This window comes from Diorhabda carinulata, chromosome 7, assembly GCF_026250575.1.
Source record: "Diorhabda carinulata isolate Delta chromosome 7, icDioCari1.1, whole genome shotgun sequence".
Taxonomy (NCBI): domain Eukaryota; kingdom Metazoa; phylum Arthropoda; class Insecta; order Coleoptera; family Chrysomelidae; genus Diorhabda; species Diorhabda carinulata.
This window is the reverse complement of record NC_079466.1, coordinates 23,541,488-23,566,248: the sequence shown is the minus strand read 5'-3', so window position 1 is coordinate 23,566,248 and position 24,761 is coordinate 23,541,488. Positions and strand designations below refer to the sequence as shown.

Sequence of the window (24,761 nt, the reverse complement as noted above, 5' to 3'; positions counted from 1 at the left end):
TGGGTTCGGATCGAGAAATAAATCAAAAACTCGCTTTAGCATTATGAAAGATATTCATCCCAAATAAAACGCTTATAAACTTTTAAAAATACAGTTGAAACAACGTTCCTTGTCGAAGCTTACGTTATTTCGGAGTATTTAAGGGTGTAGGGATGAAAATATATTTATAAACGTTACGTTTCTGTAAAAAGTTTAGTTTCAAACTAAACTTTATGAACAAAATCAAGACCTAATCACTTTATAGGAATGGGAAACAATTTACGGTAACTGTCGGCGTGTGGAAACAGGTATTCCGACTGATAAAAAGTCAGGATCAAGCAGATAAGCGATAAAGTATCAAAAAGAAGATTAAACTGGGGGTTAGTTTGCGAAAACGATAAGAAATATATAAGCAACATTCTAAAGGAATAGAATGTAGTTCAAAAATCAAGAAAATCGGTACGCAAATATTCTGAGAAGCAATCGAAACTTAGAAGTCTGAGTGACAACGAGTTTCCGCCCATTAAAAGTTTATTTGATGTGTTATTTCAAAAAAAGTCGGTATGGTTGACGACACATTCTGGTGGTCGTTCTTCAGCATATATTTGTCCTCCTGGAAATCCCATATTCGCTAAAATATATGAAAAAGAGTCCCTTCAAAGGCCCTTTGAATTGTTTGGCAAAATTTGAAACGAAACGTACATTCTGAAGGTTTGGAAACAACTACACATGAAAAATTAGAAAAGAGAATTTCGAATGAACTCCGACAAACCATTGCATCAAAGTGCAAGTAATTGAATTATAACAAATGGTTTGTATAGATTTTTTATGTCCCTACACCCTTAGGAAGAGTCGGTGTATAGTAAAAAGATCAAAACATCAACTTTGTGCTACCCTGTATAGTAATAATTAGTAATGAATATTATATAAAGATACTAACGGTTCATTATGCATTACCTATGCCAGACAGCATACCGCTATTTATAATAAATGAAACTTTTTTGTAGTTCTGACCTTTATACGCGCATACGAGATGTTTTGAAAACCAAAATAAAAGTTTATAAGTATTTGCAGCTCTTTATAAAATTTTCCCAAGATTTTATCTTAATTTTGAGATATTTGACTGTACTATAATACATACGAGTATTCTAACTTCCTCTAAACACATTTTTTCTATGGTAAATTAGATTCAGTCAAATTATTTCTCGCACCAGTTAATCTGTATACGAGGTTTGCTCCAAAAGTATTGATCCTCCCGTTACGTCAAATCTTCTAAGCGACCTCTTTTGGGGCATGGATGTTACCAGCTTGTTTCCAATGTCTTTTTTTGTCGTTATCTCATTCTTTTATTGAAGCACATTGAAGACGCAGACAATGTGGACTGTTTTCTTTGATTATGAATGCGTTGCGCATGACTACACAATATAAAAATATTACAAAACGCAATCAAAATAAAACAGCTGATTGACGATGACCAATATAACAGTTTTGCCAGCCTGCTTAAGCTCCTGACGAAGTTTTCTGCGACTTTTGGATCTTTTCCAGATTGAAATCAGCCCTCGAAGGACTTAAATTTGATGACAAGGCAACTAATGCAGTAACGCACAGTTTTGCCAGCTTGCTTGAGCTCCTGACGAAGTTTTCTGCGACTTTTGGATCTTTTCCAGATTGAAATCAGCCCTCGAAGGACTTAAATTAGATGACAAGGCAACTAATGCAGTAACGCACAGTTTTGCCAGCTTGCTTGAGCTCCTGACGAAGTTTTCTGCGACTTTTGGTTCATTTCCAGATTGAAATCAGCCCTCGAAGGACTTAAATTAGATGACAAGGCAACTAATGCAGTAACGCACAGTTTTGCCAGCTTGCTTGAGCTCCTGACGAAGTTTTCTGCGACTTTTGGATCTTTTCCAGATTGAAATCAGCCCTCGAAGGACTTAAATTTGATGACAAGGCAACTAATGCAGTAACGCACAGTTTTGCCAGCCTGCTTAAGCTCCTGACGAAGTTTTCTGTGACTTTTGGTTCATTTCCAGATTGAAATCAGCCCTCGAAGGACTTAAATTAGATGACAAGGCAACTAATGCAGTAACGCACAGTTTTGCCAGCCTGCTTAAGCTCCTGACGAAGTTTTCTGTGACTTTTGGTTCATTTCCAGATTGAAATCAGCCCTCGAAGGTCTTAAATTAGATGACAAGGCAACTAATGCAGTAACGCACAGTTTTGCCAGCTTGCTTGAGCTCCTGACGAAGTTTTCTGCGACTTTTGGATCTTTTCCAGATTGAAATCAGCCCTCGAAGGTCTTAAATTAGATGACAAGGCAACTAATGCAGTAACGCACAGTTTTGCCAGCCTGCTTAAGCTCCTGACGAAGTTTTCTGCGACTTTTGGATCTTTTCCAGATTGAAATCAGCCCTCGAAGGACTTAAATTAGAAGACAAGGCAACTAATGCAGTAACGCACAGTTTTGCCAGCCTGCTTAAGCTCCTGACGAAGTTTTCTGTGACTTTTGGTTCATTTCCAGATTGAAATCAGCCCTCGAAGGTCTTAAATTAGATGACAAGGCAACTAATGCAGTAACGCACAGTTTTGCCAGCCTGCTTAAGCTCCTGACGAAGTTTTCTGTGACTTTTGGATCTTTTCCAGATTGAAATCAGCCCTCGAAGGACTTAAATTTGATGACAAGGCAACTAATGCAGTAACGCACAGTTTTGCCAGCCTGCTTAAGCTCCTGACGAAGTTTTCTGCGACTTTTGGATCTTTTCCAGATTGAAATCAGCCCTCGAAGGACTTAAATTTGATGACAAGGCAACTAATGCAGTAACGCACAGTTTTGCCAGCCTGCTTAAGCTCCTGACGAAGTTTTCTGTGACTTTTGGTTCATTTCCAGATTGAAATCAGCCCTCGAAGGACTTAAATTAGATGACAAGGCAACTAATGTTGAAATGGAAAAGTAATATTGAATAAAAGTTCGATTCTTTTGGGATAAACCTCGTATAATAAATTGTTGGAAACTGAATACTATAGTTATTGCATTCTTCAACATCAGCGTTTTCGCAAAAGTTACTCAAAGTGGAACGGTGGAATTTAATCTAATTTTCTTTGTAAATTACATTGAAATTAGAAAATTTAGGTCAACTTCTAATAGAGTGTATGAAGAGAATATTAAATTTTGACATTAAGGGAATGTCGGAAGCTCTTCATTGATTTCTAATTATTACGTCTCATGTGGTTAACATCATAATATTCAAAATAAATTACTCTTGTATATCTTTAAGTGAATTGAGAATAAAAATCGACAATGGTTCTATCGAGAGCAAAAATTTGAAGATAAATGTCAACTTGCTTTTGGTGAGGGCCTTTACCACTTTACCATCGACTCAAATAGGGTCCCTTTCAAAGCAGATCTTTTTAGCCTTTCAAGGAAATCTGAGTAGATCCGTTAACGCAAAAGCTTTTGGTCAGAAGTCAGATTTTTTGGCACCAACTTCGCACAGGCTTTTGTCATGTCATTCGACGATCTGCACGCACAATTTGTTTGATTTTGGTCACTATTTCCGGAGTTGATTCAGTCACAGTGTGACCTGGCCTTTGGACATCTCTAGTGGTCTCTCGGTTGTTACCCCACCCGTTTAGAGAGCCCTCTAGGCGGGCAGTCTCGTTATTTAATAGCCAGACCTCGTATATCTTCGTGTTTGCCCCTTACTATCACTACTAGATCATCGTAGAACTGTAAATCCAGTGTTGCTAAGTCCGTTTATTTCTACCATTACTATACGATGTTGTAGCATCGCTTCTGTTGATTTTTTGATGGAGTGATGTGCGACTTCATCAAAAGCTCCTTCTACATCGATGAAAGCTGTTTGAGCGAAAAGAGTAGATTGAGAAACTAGTGGAATAACGAATCTCATTATAATTTAACGCGACTCGTAATTAAGTGGACGTATTGCGTTTAATTTTGTCCACACCCTATATACTAGTGATACTGCGTAATTGATTCGGAAAAAATATGGAACAACAAATTTCGGTACTACAGTAACGACGTTAAAACGATTGATAAATTTTTTGTAGTCCATTAAACTTTCACCTTATTTTCCGTGACGCACCCATTTAACCCCAAAAAAAAACCACCACCAACAATTTTTGTTTCGTATTTAACCGAATTATACCACCTGTTGGAGATATCCTGAGCTAACCAACCGCTCCCATTCTCCGGTTTCCGATCCGTGAGGCGGCTTTTCATCGTAGTTCGTCGACACGTCTCGTTCAGATTCAAATTAATCGTAACACGAACTCGTGGAAAAACGTAGAACTACAATTGTTGAGAATAATCGATTCCTATTCGAGATTAATTCGTAATTGATGGTATAATAGTGGTTTGGAGGAGCATTTAGCGGAGGTTGTTATTAGATATTTAGAGCGTGTTGAGTGAGTTTGTATACGCGATAGGTTTGTTTCTCAACTAATCGATTAATAATCGATTACAAACTATTTATTAATGGTATAAAACAAATTTTAAATAATCATACAGTTACATATTTTTTACGACACAAGAATCGATTAGTTTTCGATTATTTCACATGAATTGCGATGATTAGAGAATAGAAAATCGATTGAAATCGGTCTTAATCGATGAATTTTATTTGTTCTGGGAAGAATATAAGAAATATCAACCACAAAGTTTTATATTATCGACGAAAACACCCCCAGCCTCCTTTAGATTTAAATTGTATGATTTGAAGTTTTTTCAAAATTTGAAAAGAAGTTTTTCTCATGCACACGTCTCATACTTGGCGGGAGCGTCAATAATGGTTGTAGCACAACGCCGACTGACGCCCGAATGTCGACAATAGCGGAATGTGTAGTGCGAGAAATTTAGAAAACATACAAGTTCTGATTTGTTTCAACTTTAAAGGTCTATAACTCAGAAACTAGAGTCGTATGAGAATTTTTTTGTCACAGAGCACATTTTCACGTCATCTACTCATTCCCGAATTGTCGGCAAGTCCCGAAACATCCTGTAAATTCAAAGGACGTACCAAACTATTCGAATACATTCCTCTCAACTTTAATAATTCATTGGGGTCCAATCATCATTGATAAATCTCAGTAAACGGGGCCGGACTATTAAATTGATAACTCCATTTCGTTCTATTTATAAATTTATGCAGCCATTACCTAATAATAGTCAATTACTGTAATTGGGTCTTCATTTTGATTTTTTTCATGTCTGGATAAAGAGATAATTCCATCACCCAAATTGATTTGTACGCAGAAAATTGCGAGAGAAATACAGAGAGGATGAATTTGATCTTGTAAACATTAGAAAAATAGACAATTCTTATACAAGTTGATTTATTGATAAGTGTCGATGTCCTGATTCTAAATATTAAGATACAAATATCAAATTCTACGCCCCTGGATACCGTCCTGATTAATGAGATACCAGAATATCTTGTGCTGACGAGACTCGCAACTAACAAAACTGAAATCTAAGATTTATGTAATCCTCCTTATACTTTATGGCCTATAAAGAGGAAGCCTTTGATTAAATACTAAAAACACGATAAAAGTATAAAGATTTAAATATCCAGGTGCAATAATGGCAGACTGAAGCAGGAAATAGAAGGAAAAATGGGAAAAGAGGAAGAATTAGACTTATAGGCTATCCAGAGTTGACCAGAAACTTGAACAGGCTAGATCATAGAAGAGAGGTCATTGACCCGACTCTGTTTTGCCTACGCATAATCTCATCTAGAGCAGCATTTTGATCGGGCAAACCTGGATCATAAACATTTATCGGAACTCCTTTTTTTTTTTTGGATAAGTGCAAGCCTGTGATATCAGCTACCAAGGCACGTCTTTCCCGATGCGAATGCGAATAGAAGCATCTTTCTTTGGGAAAAAAGACAAGAAAAATTTAAAAATAGAAATTTTCATAATAAGGATCGTTAAGCTCTTCAAAATAGCCATTAACTGTCAACATTACCTTTTCATTGCTGAAAAATCTTTGACCACCGAGCAATTTTCTCAACCTCCGAGCCATTTTTTCAAGTCTTGGAACAGAAAATAATCCGAGGGGGCTAAATCTGGCGAAATATAATGCATGAAATAGCAGATCAAACTTTAAACTGACGCTATGACTTTTCCTGCAGATGGAACGGTCTTTTTACTTTTTGAATGTCTGGTATCTCGTTCACTTTCAATCGAGGATCATCCAGTGGATTTTCTTCATCATTTTTAGAGTCGTCACCTCATTTGGTCGACCATTACGATGTTGGATTTTGACCATGGCCAGAATACCAAAAAAACATTGGATCCAAAATAGCAGGTGGAAGTAATGGATTGAAATTGTGAAGGAATCAAACGAAATTATAAGGCATGACCGCCATATATCGAACGATAATCTGGATAAGGATTAAATGAAAACAAAATTCTGGATTGAAATAGTCAAAATTTTGATTCAAAAAAGGTTTTTTATATTTTCATATCGGTGCTGATAGAAAAATTTACTTTTTGGTTTGGTTTTACAATTAATAAAAATATTTCGAAAATATTTGTGTTGTTTCTTCAATAAAACTTTTTATCAGTCAATGTTGCAACAAAAGACATCGTGTCTTCAAATGAATTGAGATAAGGCATTCCAAACATGAAGTTTTATCTTTTGTATAATGATGTAATTTAGTAATAATAAATATTTCAATGAAAACAACGAACCGTCTTTTATTATAACTTTATATAGTCAAGTTTTGAACCTTGCACCTATTAATCTAGACCAGAACCTCAAACGGGTCTCAATAGTCCGGTGAGTAGAAGTTTCTCCTCGAAACTTCGAGAAAGAAATATCACTAAAGTTGGCACAGAAATATGAACAAATAGAAAAACCAGTAAGCGGAAAATTGAGTGTTAATCATGTGCAATATTTGAGAAATTGGCTGTTCTGCAAACTTTAGAAGTAAGAATGCTTCCATCAATAAAAGTTATTCGTTATCCTATTATTGGACGTCACGAAAAAATGACTTTTCCAAGTTTTCTCATCAGAACACTATCATTTGCAAAGTTATGAAGATGTTTGGCCTCGATGGGTCCTTAATAATTGAATGCTCGATGCATGCTAATGAAATGCTGGCGAAGACGTTATTTCTCTGTAACACGCACGCCTAGAGGGCGCCCTAGACGGATGCGGTTTCTAGATATTTTATCTATGCACGCCCCAAAACACGTTTCGGCCACTATTATAGTATTTGTACGGTAACGGTTCGAAACGAACGTGTTAAATTGAAAAAAAACTCCGACTGAGTGCTACAAATTGTTGAAAGGACAATTCTCTATCTAGTGCGCTTGTTTTTGAGTGGTACAAGCGCTTTAGTGATGGCCGAAAGAGCACTGAAGATGTCCAAAGCCCACGTCGCCATGTGGATGTTTCATATCCGGAAACAGTGACCAAAATCAACCAAATTGTGCGTGCAGATCGTCGAATGAGCAATTTTACTCGAGGAATTACACTGTGCGATGTTGATGTCAAAACATTTGACTCCTGACCGAAAGTTCTTGCGTCAACGGGTCTGCTCAGATTTCCTTGAAAGTTTAGAAACAGATCTGCTTCGAAAGGGATCCGATTTGAGTCGATGGAAGCGGTAAACCAGAGCTGCTAGAGGCCCTCACCAAAGAGGACTTCCAGCACTGTTTGGATCAACGGAAAAAACGTATGGAAAGGTGTGTGGCGAGGGGAAGGGAGTTTATTGAAGGGAAGCATCCGAATGTATAAAAATTTTTATAATAAAACCCTTTTTCGTAACTAATCTCGTTATTTAAGGACCTCGTATCTAAGTCGTAATCAAACACCAACTGATTGGGCGCAAAAATTAAACATTCTCCAAAAAAAAAACCAGTGGACTAGACTATACGTGTTTAAGAATATTTTCCGCAACCCTTAGCGAGATCATAACAACTCCCGACCTAGTTTCAATAATAAAATCACCCTATTGACGAAACAAGTCTTACACTGAGATCTCACTCGACTTTTTTAATCTTCTAGTCGTATCGCAAGCGTACGCGACTAACGTAATGGATGAAAGCGTCCTCAAGGGCAACACCGCCATATTCAAGTGTCACATACCTAGCTTCGTAAGTGACTACGTCTCCGTCACTTCCTGGTTACAAGACGACGGACACGAAATTATGACCCGGGACGGATCTAGTTTGATATATGGTGGGTCCCCGACACAAACACAAAAACCTTGAGAGTCGATCCTTATTATTGCTGTTGTTGAGGTGAACGTCTCCTTTTGAAAAATATCAAGATATTTATAGAAGTTTATCTTTTTAAAACTGTACGGGGTTAAGGCGATAATAACGTAGATTTTAGTATATTCATCCCAAATATATCAAATTATTAAACGGTAAGAGCTTAAACAACGATCCTTGAGGATCAGAACTGTCAACCTACGCTCTTTATTTGCCATTTCCTACAACTAAGGCAGGACTGAAGAGGTTTCTTTCCAAGGAAGACAGATTATTGCATTCCCCAACTCCAAATATCGAATTTGCGGTCACAGATTTGAAACACCTTTACAGAAAAGAGCCAGATATTGATCACTCCAGGAGGCGTGCGTCTAAGAATGTCATTAAACTCTAAACGATGTTATAACATCCCGCAGAAACCAAACAAAGCAGATAATACCGATCCATCCATGTCACTATCGATGAACACACCTCAGAAAGGTTTGATGTCAACGCTGGTGCTCCCCAGGGACGCATCTTGTCATCTACCTTCTTCCTAATATACATCAACGATCTACTCGACTAAAATGCAAATCTATAGCTTCGCCGACCACCAATACTGATCTATAAAACGTGGGTTGGGAGTAACCCGATTGAGTTTAATGTAGCGAAAGCCTAGGCTGCCGTTTTCACAAAGAAGGCTGGATCTGTAGCATACGATTTGGTCCTGGCTTGGAGCTTGGAACTTGGAGCCCTCACTATAAACTCTGTAACGGTTTCTAATCCTCTACAAGGCCCAGATTCGTCTATCTTTGGAAAACGAAAATATATGAAGTCAGCTGGTCAAAACAGTTTCTATCGATAAACGATGAAATGTCAAACGAAACGTCAAAAGTCAAAACAAAATCTGAGAGCTGTCTTTCAAGATTCGGAACGAACCGAGTCGTGGGATCGGAGTAAAGTAAAGAACAGAGTTTTTCAGGTGTGAATAGCCGAACGCAGTACATGTTTAAACTATGAAAGATTGATTTGACTAAGCTGCGTTGTTTTGTAAATTGAAACAGCAAGATTTTGCCAATTTTTCATACCAATTATGTTCGATTTTAAAAAAAAAAAGGAGACGTTTACTTTTTCAACATTTATTCCTTTTCGTAACCCAACTACCTAACCTGGAGAGCTACTATCATAAAATTAATATTAAATATAGAGAGATTGAGGTATGGAAGATGATTCGAATGGAATCAAACTGTTGATCGAGAGAGACGGAACATCGGTGTACCACTTTATACCTCTTTCTATTCTATTCTGATTGGATCGTTACGATGTCGAAGTTTAGAGCCGTGGCAACGTTTATGTAATATCCCTATAAGGAGAGTTGGTGTGGGAAAAAACGTCTCTACGTTATGGTATTCATTGTCTCTCTCGTTCGAGACACTTTATATATACTGCGCATGCTTGAGAATGCGCAGAACCGAGTTGGAACCTCGGAAGATAGAAAAATCGTTGCCATTCTGTGTTCCTTAGTAGAAACAGCTTTCACTTATAGAAATTGTCCATTTAGAAGTGATACATTATATGAGTGGGGACTACAAAGATACCAAAAGCCGCTAGAGAGAGATAGAGTGGTAAATCGATTCTTTTTTCTCTCTTCCACTAGTACAATTCCACTTACATGTCGCTCTGTCTATCTTTAATATTAATTCTATGATTTAAATTGTCGAAGAGCAAATTTTCAACTTTTCTATCATTCTATCATTTAGCTTTTTAGTACTGGCATTTTAATCATCATATACGGACCTTCCGATTCATTGTTTGATTGGTTCAATTCATAACACATCGCTCAATAAGCCGTGCGACTAACTGAGCTGAATTTCTTACTGGTGAGCATTTTTTTGAGATCGGAGTATAGCTAGTAGTCACTTGGAGACAGATCTGGGCTATACGGTGGATGAGGAAGCGATTCGAAGTGTAATTCGTTCAATTTAACCATCGTTGCCAACGATTTGTGAATCGGTGAAACGATGATTTTTTCTTCGACGTATGAGGCCGTTTTTTCTTGATTTTTGAATTCAAACGATCCAACAACTCTTCGGTGGTGGTTCACCATCCGCGGTTCACTCAGATGACTATCGTTTTGATTCCAGAATGACGCGGCCAAGGCTGAATCATCAACGCGTTGTTTGTTTTTGATCGACTGTGAGTAAACTCGGTACAGCTTCAAGGTTTCTCATGCTCCAATGGTTCTTTTTGATGGAGCAGAGTCCAGATAAGATTATTGAAACCATTGCTGAGCTCCATCTGGGAGCGACGATAAATTAATACGAGAAATTGTTTCGAAAATAATAAAAAGTAGCTTCACTTAAATGGCTGCAACCTTTTTCTGACTAATCGAAACGTCATGAAATTTTAGATATAGTGGCAGCGCCATCTGTGTGTCAGTCATACGACTTATTGAGGCATGCCATATATAAAACTGATAAAAATCACATCAAAAACGTATTTTCAAAGTTTATTAAGAATCATGCTTCTGTCAAAAGTAAAATAGAACCTCGGTGGCTAAAATTGAGCGAGTGGTTCTACTCCTTGAAAAATTAGAGCACAGACCGAGAAAGTGCCAAAATTATATGAAAAATTATACGATACGACATCCAATAAAATATTAATATATCTAATTCAAAACCAAAGTTTGGTTTAGTCAAGTTTTAGTTTACGTCATCATTCACATGTACGATCTTTTAGTATCAAATTTTCTTTCTTAAATTATTACCTCACAAATCATACTAATTAAACACGGATTTCTTCCATTTTGTACGACACTATGCGTTCGGAATTTCCTTAGGACATAAATTTACAAGAAAAGAAAATATCGACACCGTAATTTATGCCCAACCCTCGTATATTGTATAATAAAAACATTGTATATTTTCTACGAGTTATATTTGAATACAAGTATTTGAAATAGAGATGGGAGACAACGCTTTCAGTTTGATAATAACAGTTTTTCGAACTCGAGGAATAACAACTACTTTCTGGCTATATATCGCGACGATTATTGGATTACATTTTTCCGGAAAATGCGATCGAGCACACAAAACGTGAAAATTGATAAAAATTATGAAAAAAATGTTGATAATAGACGTTTTTAATAATTTTCTATGTCTATTTCTAACTACGAATCATTCGAAAACTTATTCGACTCCATTTTAATTTTTGCAGTTGTGTCGCAAGCTTACAAAGCCAATGTAATGGAAGAAAGCGTCTTAAAAGGCAACACCGCAATTTTCAAGTGCTTTATACCGAGTTTCGTAAGCGATTACGTCTACGTTACATCTTGGTTGCAAGACGACGGGCACGAAAGTCAGGAAATTCGTAACGACGGAACTTACGGTGTGTGACAAAAAATTTAAATTCTATTACCAATTTTCCCCGCCAAAAAAAAAAACAATTTCGTCACAAATATCTGATTCTCTTAAAGTTAATTATTGTATCTAGGAATAAATGCAGTTCTACATATTAAATATTTGCTTAAAAAGTACGCAGACGCCAAAGGTTGAAGACTGTCAGCTGTTTAGTCTTAAGCCTACTCTTTCGAATGCGATGTGTACCGAGTCTGTAGACCAACCAGTGTAGCCGTTACCCGCGTTTATGTAGAGGCCGTTTTTTTCTCATAAAAATTGGTAAAAACATCGGAAAAAATCAGAAATTTTGTTCGATCCGACTATCTGAATCTTCAAGAATTGATAAAGACAAATTTTAACACGCCAAACGTTTCGAACAATGAAGAGAACATCAAAATGAAATTTTTCAAATCACCAGTCTCGTTTTTTGCTTTCCATCTTTTCCATATGTCGTTTTAAAACATGGAGGAAGGTTCGTTTTGAATTAAATACATTCTATTTAATTTCTACTAGGCGTGGTAGCCGATTTAATATCCTCCAGTTGATTTTGATGTGTAAAGTTGAAGGTCGTAGAGGAATTGGAAGGAAACAAGCTCTTGGTTGGAGAATGTTGGATAATGAACTGGGATAAGAGAAGAAGCTGGACAGTTATTTAGACTGGCGCAAGATAGAGGAAGTTTCGCCAAGCTGATCGCCAACACCAAAGTCAAAAAGAAAAGTGATGGAAACAAACCTCTTGGTTGAAGATTATTGGTGAATGGACTGGGAAAAGAGGAGCTGGAAAGTGCTAAGACAGGCAAGAAGGCAAAAATAGTAAAATTACTCTCCAATGGGTTCCGGAATACATTGAAGCGAAGAGAAATCACCGAAACTTTCTAAAGTAGCGACGAATCAACCATTTGTACGACACGAACCCTTCTGCGGAATCGCCTACAGGAAAATGGGAAAAAGAAGGTGAAAAAAATCAGTTACTGGAAAAATCTATAACCAAATATCTATCGAATGTATCAAGCACGAAGTATTTATGAATATCAATAGTCTTGTGGGGGTATCGACGCTTCAATAGTTAATTGAAGACGCTTTGTTTCGAAGTGTGAGACAATATGGAACTTCGGAGCAATACACCGAAGATTTTCGGCAGCTAAAGCCGTTCCACGTCGTGAGAAGAGTGGGATTAATAGACGAGCTGTAAAAACTGAGTATCATCGTTAAAAAAGGGGATACAATTGAGCATTCGGGGGGAAATATAACACTCTCTATACATATGTGAATAATTATGTCATGTAGAACTATTTTTATGAATATTATTCATTCCAGAAGAAATTTTGTACGTCTTTCTGAACATTCCTTGTAATAAGCTATTTATTCATGATTTTTTATTACCATAAACCGATATATTCCTTGAATTTTTGTAGAAATAATTTGTAAGGTATCTGACCGGTTTTATAAACGGTTACCGGAGTATGTAAACAGGGCTTAATTAAAATAATATCGCGCGTTTATGTTGGATAGTTCACCTGGCGTGTATGACTGTCGTGATGATTGATGGATTTCGTTTTTCTAATAAAATGAAATGAAAATTTGGACATCTGGAATTCCTCAAAACATCCTAGTTTCCTTTCCCGAATCTAACCTATATTTACCACTCCTTAGTAGATTACTTAGTTGTTTTAGTGGCTTTTTATTCTTGGAAGCGTAAATAAATATTTTATTATGATGAACTTTTATACGAAAAGTCAATAAGAAATTCGTTTACGCTTTCGACGAATTCAAAATTTGTTTTATTTTCGAATTCGTCTTTTTTATGTAACAGTATTTGTTTATCGCGAACGGGATGGAATAGGAAGGTCCCAGATGTACCTGGCCCTACAAAAATTTATTTTTTTTAATAATAAGAATCGTCAAGCTCCTCAAAACAAACGTTAACTACCGATATCACCTCTTGGAAAATTGTTGACCACCAGATATCGGAGCTGGTGCATTGCCTCGATAAAACAATACTTCTTACCCAAATGCGGCCGTTTTTGCTTAATTTCTTCACTCAAATATTGCAATAAGATAGAAAACAACCAGCGCCGTAACTTTTCCTGCAGTTGGAACAGTCTTTGTCTTCCTTGGAACCGGTTCTCCCTGTTCAGTCCAGTATTTTGATTGTTTTTTTGGTTCGGGTGTGAATTTATGGACTCAAATTTTATCCATGGTTGTCAAAAAGTCGATGGAAACGTCTCCACGATGCTGTTTTTGTTCCATCTTGCACTGTACTTGCAGTGGATTTCTGGAATCGTCACCTCACTGCGTTGTTGATCTTCGCAGGTCGTACAGTCTCGTCTAAACTTTGCTATCCAATATTTTTAAGTTGATAAAGAAGAAGCAGTCATCTCTTGGTCAGGCCACGCACTTTTGGGACCATCCTCGTATATATAAATATGAAAATACGTGTTACATGAAAGGTAGCTGAAGTAGCATTGTTTTTAAGCATGATTAACATCAAGTTTCTTCATTTGAATAATAGGGGAAATTGTTAATAGTCATATTAATATTTATAATTATGATATTTGTTAATGTCAAGTTTATATTTTCTATAAAAACCACATTTTGTATTCAAATGGCTCTATAATTTAATTTATATTCAAATTTTTCTATACTAGGGTAGTTTTAACCACTAGGAGGTTAATAATTTTGTCCCTTAAGTGGATTATATATAAAAATTAATTCGATTCAGGTAAATTCGCTAGAGCCAGACGATTCAAACGACAGACTCTATTTCAAAGGGCAATGACCTTCGATACAGCGAATTTAATGAATAGTCCTTCACTTTAAACACAATTTTCCAAGATATCATTTATCAACTGAAGAAACTTTTTTAGTTGAAAATATACATATGGAAGCAACAATCGATTTCCAACTAAAAATTTTTTTTTCGTGAAAATTTGCTTTTGTATGAATACTTTCACAAATAGAAACAACACCACTTGAAAATATATAATGTAATTTCCGATTTAACAGACAGCAAATATTTGGTACTACCCTCCGGCGAATTGCACATCAAAGATGTCGGACCTGAGGATGGATACAAATCGTATCAATGTAGGACGAAACACAGACTTACCGGAGAAACTCGACTTAGCGCCACCAAAGGCAGACTCGTGATTACTGGTGAGTGATGTTTGTTATGTTGTTACAAAACGAGTTCAAACATGTTATTGAATACAGGGAGTGAAAAAACTACCAAAAATGCAGTTTAATACCTCATACGTACTGATTAGATAAGTTAGTTACTTTTCCTATTGGGTGGTCCACATTTTTTCTTAAAATTTTTTATCAATTTTTATTCTTAAAGATGAAAAAGCTAATTTTTCCCAACAATACTAATTTGATTGCCTTTAATTGTGATTTTTCTCATTCGTTGGTACAGTTGGGGCGAATTCATACACGCTTGAATAATTTATTCATAAACTACACTAAACTATTCACTGACACTTAACACACTAATTTATTTAAGTATACCATCTGGTTTACTTTTAACTATCACGATTGGTTAACTAAGACATCAAATTATTTATTGTCTACCCGGCAGACAGACTCGTTTAAATACATTATTTTCCTCTTCCAGAATTTTCGATTTCCTGAAAATCTCCGATTTTTAGTAAACAAATAAACATTTTTCATAAAAACGGCCAATACATAATATAAACTAGTTATAAAAACAATACAAAAAAACTTACCGCCTTATAACCGGCGCATTCACCAAACATTAACACAATACTACTTTTTTCGCTTAGATTGAGATTTGCAACGTAATAACGTTGACTACTGGACCGAAAAAAGAGCTGAATTAATGATGGACAATCAACTCGACCTTTTTCGCCAATAATTTCTGGTAAACCGTCTTACGTTGAATCTACATCATTTTAACACAGTCTTAATGAAGGCAATGTCATATTTGACATATGACAACACATCAGTGTTGCCATATCTCCAAACTTGAGATTGTAGATCGAATCGATCAGGGTCGGGACTAGATCGGAACGCAAACACCTTTTGTTGAATGTACGGTTTGGTTTCAAGGTCACATGTATGAAAAAAGATTTCATATGGTTTTACGACTTGTTTGTTATCATAAAGTCACTTTTTTCGAAGGTCATATACATTTTTTTTAACCTACATAAAGAAAACATTAAATACCGAAAAAAATTCATTGAAATCGGTAAAATTTTAGGGTTTCCAGAGCAATTTAGAAAAAACGCTTCACCTTTTATCCCAATGACAAAATGTCGTTGAGGTTATGTTAAAAAATGTAAATTAAATCTTAGTTACAGTGAATAACAGTGTTGCCAAGCCTAAAAATATAAAGAACCGTTGTATCCATTTTATATTTTATTTTACGGTGAAATATAACTCGTTTTAAAGTAAATATACATTATTATTATGCCTTTACTTGTTTATTTTATGTAAAAAAAAATGATAATCCAACTTTTTATGTAAGTCTAGGCGTTATCATATTTATATAACAGTTTCAACTTGTTTTACTATGAAATACCAAAAAAAAAAATACTATTGAAGCTAAAACTTGGCTTGATAAACATCATTGGGACTTTGCCTCAAGAAAAACCACCGCTGGAAGTTGTTTGTCGAGTTTAAACGAGGCAACATGAATACCGAACAAGATGTAGAAGCTGTTACCGACGAAAACATTAAATACGTTCACGAAATAACCGTAAAATGGAGCTCAAAAGCTCTATATAAAGTTAGACCAAAAATAACAACAAATTGATGGTTCTGAGCAGTGTTTGCAGTTGTTTTATCATTACATACTGGAGTTCAATCGACAGTGAGTACGTGATGAATCGATTCGAAACGAAAAATCGGCTATCGATTTTAAAGAGAGAAAAACCATAAAGAAGGATCATTACTTAGTGTTATTGATGGATGAAATCGTAGAAAAACGATTCTATTGAAGAAAAAAAAGTGATTTTCCATCAAAATAATGCATCTTGAAGCCTAAAGTACTACAAAAATGGTATTGCAGGTAACTGTATTGCATAATGAATTCGGACTATAAAAAAATCGATTTTTCCTATGCTATAACTTTCCAGTAAAGTGTAACGGCTTTGATCGGACGAGGATTTTGGACGTACTCCATCCATATTTAACGAAACTCTTTTGTCAACGTTGCCAATTCTACGTGTTTTTATCTTAGAAACTAAGTATTTTGTTTCAATTTGAAAAATAATATTGCTGCACATTAGGGTAAATATCGAGCGTTAACAGGCGTAATTTTCACGAAAATTGACTTAAAAACAAACAGAGACTTGGAACCTGGGCCTGAAAAGTATAGGAATTTATGAAGAAAATAAAAATTTATGATTTTTAAACCACGAAACGTATAGCCGCCACAGCGTCTCTTCCATGATGAATTATTTTTTTCTTAACTAAATCCTCGTTTTTTTTTACTCAGAAAATAAGTTCGTAGATTTACTAATTTATCTTAAGCAATTTTTATTAATTTTACGTAATTATCTCACACTTTTTACAAAATCCAAAGTTGGCAACACTGTGTATTATATATTTCAAAAATAGTAGACGTGTTTTATATATACACATCGAAATGTAATGGTTTTTCATTATTTGTCTTGAACTTACAAATTTTTAAATACTCGTTAGTCTATAATCTATTACAAAAAATGAAACGACCTCCTTCAACAACGTTTACATTTCAACTAAACTAATACGGGACTATATAAACAGTACTCACGATACCAGACGAACATTTAGTTACGCGATGTTGCCTTTTTTCAATTTCATTTCTTTCAAAACAGAGACGGGTAAACAAAATATTTTACCATAATAACTTTCGCAATAAAAAAGAAATCAAAATTTCATCTTATACTTGACGACAGTGTATTAATGTACAAAATCTACAATACTCCAGTCGTAATTTAACATTCTTATTATTGAATAAAATTCTTCGATTCCGGCAACACTGCGTTAATAACCCGAATACCAGCAAATACGAACACCTTCGTGCTTATTCGATTACAATCGGCAAGATTTTGAATTGACAGATCAACCGACTTTAATTCTATTCATATCAAATTTCTAGTGAAATTAATTTTTATTTTAGATTCACAAAGTGATTTATGTTACATGTCTAGATAGGCTTTTCTGTTTTAACGGTTAGAAGGTTTTTTTTTCACAAGAAGTAATAATTATAACCAGAATTCAAATAACAGCTGCTAGTAAAAATTAACTGCGGTCTATTTTCAAAAGCGCATTTTATAAACATCACTATTAGAATCATAACAAATGTCCGACATCAGTTTTACAAAACAAAAATCTGAACTAGAATGATGCATTTAATTCCTAATCGAATACACGTGTTTTTTGTTGTACGAGGTTGATTATTATTATACGAGGTATAGTCAATCACACGAAAATAAACCAATTATCAGAATTTGAGATCGAATTAAAAAGTAAGGTTAAGGTTTTATTATAAAAAGTAGATATGTCATTTTAATATTGACAATGACAGTGTTAAAAGTAATTTCCATAATATAGGACGATACGAAGAACTGTTACCAAATTATCAATATGTTGGTTAATCTGGATATATTCGCTGTTTCATCAGGTCGTTTGCAAATTGGAGAATTTGTCTGGTTCGGTTTTAATAGCTTTTATAATAGTATTTATATAGTATTAATATCCAAAAGAAACACAACTGTATGGTAAATTGTGAACAATTGACATATCGCTAACATAACCTCGGTTACATCGTTGGTTTTTCATCCTCCATGTTGCTATATTTTCAAAATGGCTGCCAGGAAAGACACTAAGGAGCGTATGAAACAACGTCCTGTATATCTTTAGGTAGATCCAGGTACTGCTGATAATTTTCCAATGGTATTTGTAACCAACGGATTGTATACCAAATTTTTCGTTACAGAGTCCACTAATACCAGCTGATTAATGTTTTTTTTTTAATTTTTTACTATCATTTGTATTTTGTATTATTATTTTATCGCCCTGAATAACCACATTTAAAATATAAAAGTGTCGGGGTCTACTTTACTAGTTTAACTAAGTACGGCTCTGTTTATTTTAAAAAATATAAATAGTCGTATTCGAAAATTATTATTTATAAAATTTTTATATTTATAACATGTTTGAACTCAATTATTGAACACGAAACTGATTGCTAAATATTAGAAAATTAGTTCAGTAAAATTTTTCATTATATTAAAATCTGTTTAAAATAACTTGAATTTATTTTAAAATTTCACTGGACTATTTAATCATTGTTGGTATTGTATCAAATACCAGCTTTTGTTTATTATTCCGCGTTTTCGGATATTTGTTATTGAATCAGTTCGTTCACTTGAATCAGTCTAGTATTTGCATTCAGTTTTTGTTATTTCTAATAAAACGATTTGGCTACTGGAATTGTTTTCCCACGTTTTAATACTTTCACATCTTCCTTGTTAAGTGTTTAAAAAGTTCGTTTTGGGCAATGAACAAACATGAATTATACGAGGTTTGTTTGGAAAGTTTCCGACCCAACAAAGAAACAAATTATTCTTTCTCGATAACCATTTTTATTTTCCATCTATTTTTAAATATTTTTCACCGTTGTTGACGCCGGCTCGCTGTGTGGAATCTGAATAATTCGGTGAATATCGATGATGATGATGATGATGATGATGAATCATCACATCCGGATCTTAACAATGACTCGACAGAGTGTTATAAATTGGAGTAATTGAAGGAACAGACACAACTTTTTCAATTAACGTAAATGAACCGGCGGCAGTGGGTTTTTTAATTACTTATAATGCCGCAATAACATATCTCGTTTCCATTAAAGTAGGACAAACAAAATGTATAATCTAAAAAGGGATTTTTTACCATAGAAAACTGAACAAATCCATTTTATACTTTATTTTGAATTACAAATAGATTAAATCGTTATTGAATACAATATGTGGTGGTATTTCATTGATACATAGTTCAATTTCGGTTTTATATGCTTCGATGGTTGCAAGTTTATTGAAATAAACCTGCGACTTGAGATAACCCCATTGTCAGAAGTCTAAAGGCGTTAAATCGAAAGACCAAATCCAGACCATACAGTTGTGGCTGCATTGCTTTCTGATGAATCTTCAGTGGATTTTTGCGTCATCACCGATTTTGTTTGCAAAATGAGCAGGCTGCTCAAAGATGACATTGGCGATTTCTCTTTGGTGTTCATGGTCTACCGGCAGAAGTTGTTGAGTCGGTTGGATTTTGTAGGCATACAGCTGTAAATCTTCAGTGAGAATTCGCTAAAAAACGCCTGTCGAAATGTCCAGTTTGTGTTGAATAACCTCTACGAGCTTTTATCTTGTGTTTCACTTCATTAACCGAACCAGTACTTTCGAATTTTTTGATTATTATTTTCATAGTAGGACGTATTTTACAAATTGAATTCTCACCATTTCGATGATAGTTTTTGACAATCAAGACGCGTTAGTTTGCAGTGTAAAGCTTCATCTTTACCAACTCTCAACTGTCAATTTTCGATCTGTCACGTCATAATCATGTGACATTACAACTGTCAAACATGGCGCGCATTTCAAATTTTATCGAAACGCCTCTCAAAGAAACTCATTAATAACTGTAAAATTTAAACAGTTTAAAACAAGTTTGAAATTCCTAGTTCATATATATAAAGGGTCAGCTTTGGGGGGACAGGTTTCTAACTTTCAAGGATAATAGTTTCTAAATAATACATTTGAGGTATTAAATACTTTTATGTAGGTTTAAATTCATTTGGAATGTTATTTTGTGTCTGAAAAAGCTTCCGACCAACTTTTAGAATTAAAATCGTAGCTGCAGAAAATGACATTTCCACGCGGAGGTTGTTTATAATGAAGGGTTAATTCAGTTGGGTTAAATTAGCTTGTATTACATTGATATTCTTATAATTGAATTAAAGACAAACGATACCGCCTTGGAAAGAATACTTTCTCTTTATAGGCAATTATATAATCGTTCTCGGAATTGTTTAATTATACGTTTAATGCGAAACAATAATCAGAATTTTTGATGCGTGATTTCACATATTCCAGTAGCCATTTGAAGTAAATAAAGTTTCGTCCGCCATTTTAACGTTTAATTTCTTCAATTGGTATAAAGAATTAAACGAAAAATATGGACGAACTTTGTTTGCGTAATATTTTTTTCTTGAAAATTCTCGAATGCGATTAAAATTACTTTTCAGTAAAATGTCGATCTGGATAACTAGGACAACGATTTGATTGATCTATTGAGCTACTTTTATAAGATTTCGGTTAGGATATACATTATTAAACATATTTCAAGTTTTTTGTTGACTGTTTCTCGGCATTTTGAAAACCCAATGAACCAAAATTTCCAGATACAAGATTCGAGATTTCATCTTGAAATAAATAAATTGAGTATAACACATATAAAAATGAAATATTTCGAGGATTTTCAAGAAGTTATATAAAGTTTATAAATAAAAAAAAAACTGTGATTAAAGATTATCAATATCGTTAATCATAGTTTTCAAAATTTACCTGAATGTTGGGATAGGGTACCCTTGCTTCTCAAACGGGCACTTTCAAAATTGGACACATACCAAATTTAGATACATAAAAAAATTGTTGACAATAGCACCTACCTCCTTAATATATTTTTTTCCAAAATCCTCATCCCTTTTGTGGTTTGGTTTCTCAATTTATCTGGCGTTATCTTTGGTTTGGGTACCCTTGCCCTAAACGAAAAAAGGGATTGGATCACATGTTGTTGAGGTAAGTGTTCTTTGTATCTATCTCACTTGGTTAGGTCAACGAAAAACCAGGAATCAGAAGTATGTACTTTGCCCCTATTAGAATTTTTTAGTATCGACCAATTCATTTATGTCGTCATCGAATGATTTAGATTCGAAAAATATCGCCCAACGTCCCAACTTAGGTAAGTTCAGTTAAATCGGTTGTTGTTTTGGTCTAAGGAATACGTTTCTGTAGTATTTCTATCCGCATCAACGCCTCCCCTCGCGGAAATCATGGTTTCTAATCAAGAAAATGGTTTATAACACCCCAAAAATCTTTTAAAATAATTTTGTTGTGTCCAATGTTTGTGCAAAGAAACGAAAAATCAAAGACGTTTACAACATCAGAAGGAGTGCCACAAGGAGGCAATCTGACCCCTTGCTAACTCAATATATCGAAATGCCCTTTTGCAGATGATATAATTATCATATATTCCAGTGAATAACGGTCTTTACTTCAAATTTCCTTCAAGACGCTTCGATTTCCTTGAAATTTTAACAGTAGACACCTCAAAAAGCAAAGTGGGGTGAATACTACCACAACTAGATGGTATGACACTGACTACACCTGCTTTGGTGATGTAATATGGGTTGAAATACATTAAATAAGGGTTCAATTTCAATTTTACAAATGATTTATCCCTTATATTTCGAAGTTAAGGGTAAATAAAACTCGATTTCAAAGTTTCCCGCAAATCAATGCGTCTCGATGTAATTCTGAGGTGATATCATATTTTTACCGTTGTTCACTGGACTAATAGAATATCTACAAGATAATTTAGACAACTGGAACCAAATATTGACGGAAAACGGAATGAAAATAGACAAAAAGGAAACCAAAGTTATTGTAGTGGCAAATGTAGAAGAAAAAATTTAAATCGGGGTCGGAGAGGAACAAATTAGTAGCTTTCGATACCCAGGAATCACGTTGGAAGGAACGGAAATTTATGGAAAGTAAACAACTTGGATGGTGGGACCACCTACAAAGGATAAAGCCAAGAAAATTGGTAAATAAAGGAAGAAAGAAGATCACTAGCAACATGTAACGACACACTACGACATAGGGTGAGGGTGAAAAGGAATTATATATAAAGTGTTTTTTGAGTCGATACAAACATTTCAACCATTCATTCAATTTTCCATACACTTGTATGGAACAGCCTACGATGTTACAGCCTTCATTTCTTCGAGTAAATTACTTTTTATGGCTTCGTGGCGCGTTCCCCAAAACGAATTTTGAGTTTTAGAAAAAGAAAAAAACTACAGGAAAGTAAATCTGGCGAAAACGGTGGATGAGTGATGACTTTCGTTAGATGTTTGACCGAAAAAATCATGATGGAATGTGACAGCGCATTATCCTGAGTTATCTCGCCAAGTAGGACTCTTTGTTGAGTCTATCGAATAAAACGACAGTCCAGGTCCATTTTGACGGACATTTGTGGATCTTTTGGTATCAAAAGCATCTCATTACAACCCTTACAACAACTGTACTAAACTAATATTCGGTTCCGCATTACATTCAAGTGTCCTTCTTCACTGTGGCGTGATTTATCTCGAAACGTTTCATCGAAAGGAATTCCTAACACGAAAATTTTCTAATTCAGAACCCATTGGTACCGTTGCTCCGAAACTAACGTCAGGTGATGAAAGCAGAGTGGTAAATAGTAAAGAACGCTCTACCTCAACTATGCTGTGTCCGTCACAAGCGTATCCAATACCGAAATTCAGGTAAGGCCCGATTTAGAAAAAAAAAATCTTATTTGTTTTATTAGAACCAGTTGGGAGCGTAGCTCCTCGATTATCCGGCGGAAGCTCCAAAATTCAAACGTTAGACTCGCGAAATGGTTTGAGCGTAACTTTGATGTGTCCAGCACAGTCATTCCCTGTTCCAAGTTACAGGTACTTTTTGTATTATTTCTATTTATTTGTTTATTTATCCGGTAAACGTGATTTATTACAACCTTTACTTTCTGGAGTCTTCCAAATGTAACGAATGATCATATCATCATCAATTAGAGAAGTTTTTCCATCGAATTTCATATATTAACGTTAAAAATTCGGAAAGGGTGTAATTTGTTTGAATTTCCGAAACATACAAGAGGCAAATCACTTTGTCCTGTCTATGACATATTTCCATTAAAAAATTGGCAGGTATATTTAAATTTTTCGAGGTCAATTCATCTTTCCCATAAATGTTGTATGCATATATGATTCATCCATTGTTTCTAATCTTGCAAAAAATTTTCTTTTTCTTGTCTATGGTTAGGTTAGTTTAATAGTGCAGGCAATCAAGCTCAAAATAGTGTCGAACCTCCGAATTCTTTAATGCGGCTCCGATTTTCCTGAAAATTTAGAATTAAGCTCAACTTATACCCTATATATCAAGATCTATATGGTCGCGAGGTGTGCAAATTGTTTTTAAAGGGTGAAAACCAACCCTTATCGAAAAATATCGATATTTTATATTTTATAGTTTTTCCTACTTTTTTTCAATTCAAATGTTTATCGTTTATGCAGCATAAATATCTTAACATATCGTATAATAGAAAATTTATGTATTTTGAATTATCAACCCCTCAAAAAACTTTAAAAACCACCCTTCCGATGAAAATAATATACTAAATAATAATTTAACGATTTAAAACGTCGCAATTTCATTTTTACTGTGAAAAATTTATAGCATTTTAATAAAATTTAAATATTAATTTTTATTATTTAACCCTTAAAAACTACCCCTTTGTAGATAATGAAATAAAAATAAATCTAATGACTGCAAACCTTTAGATTTCGCGCATTCTTTTTGGTATCAAAGTTTCATGTCCCTACTTGAAGTAATTATTAATTGTCTATACCCTGTCAACCCTTAAGAACCACCCCTTTAATAAAAAATTTTTTTAATCACCGTTAATGTTTTAATTTTAAATTCTTTCGGTATTCAAGTGTATTTGTCAAATACCAAGTGACTTTTCATTTTCTACACCCCAACACCCCTTAAAAACCACCCCTTTACCAAGATTATGAGTATATCATGTCTTGGTACTCTCAAACATACCTACAGGCAACTTGGCATCAGCAGAAAAAATCGGTGCGCCAAAATTTGAAACTTTTTCATAACCTATAATTCACAAAAAAAAATTTCAAAATCTTATTTTTTATGTAACTCCATTAATTTCGAAGATATCGCATCCTACAAAAAACCATTTTGAAGGTAATTTTTAGGTCTACAAGGTTATGTATGTTAGAAGGGCTTGAGATTATCTATATTATATTAATAAAGGGTCAAAGGGCTGTGGAAAAGCAATCCTCGTATTATAGTGACAGATTTGGTTATAACT

At 34.7% G+C, this 24,761-nt stretch overlaps 1 protein-coding gene across 17 annotated transcripts in view; it reads left to right on the top strand.

Moving 5' to 3' along the window:
- LOC130896427 (cell adhesion molecule Dscam2) overlaps positions 1-24,761 on the top strand; it is a 177,487-nt gene that overhangs the window by 39,170 nt on the left and 113,556 nt on the right. For 8 of the 17 annotated variants that reach the window (XM_057804503.1, XM_057804497.1, XM_057804505.1 and 5 more), the window contains exon 4: positions 14,604-14,753. In XM_057804503.1, the coding sequence (XP_057660486.1) occupies positions 14,604-14,753 (150 nt within the window). Of the gene's footprint in view, positions 1-8,014; positions 8,189-11,415; positions 11,587-14,603; positions 14,754-23,198; positions 23,326-24,761 lie in introns of all 17 variants that reach the window. The other 9 variants (XM_057804501.1, XM_057804498.1, XM_057804500.1 and 6 more) reach the window with 3 other exon arrangements.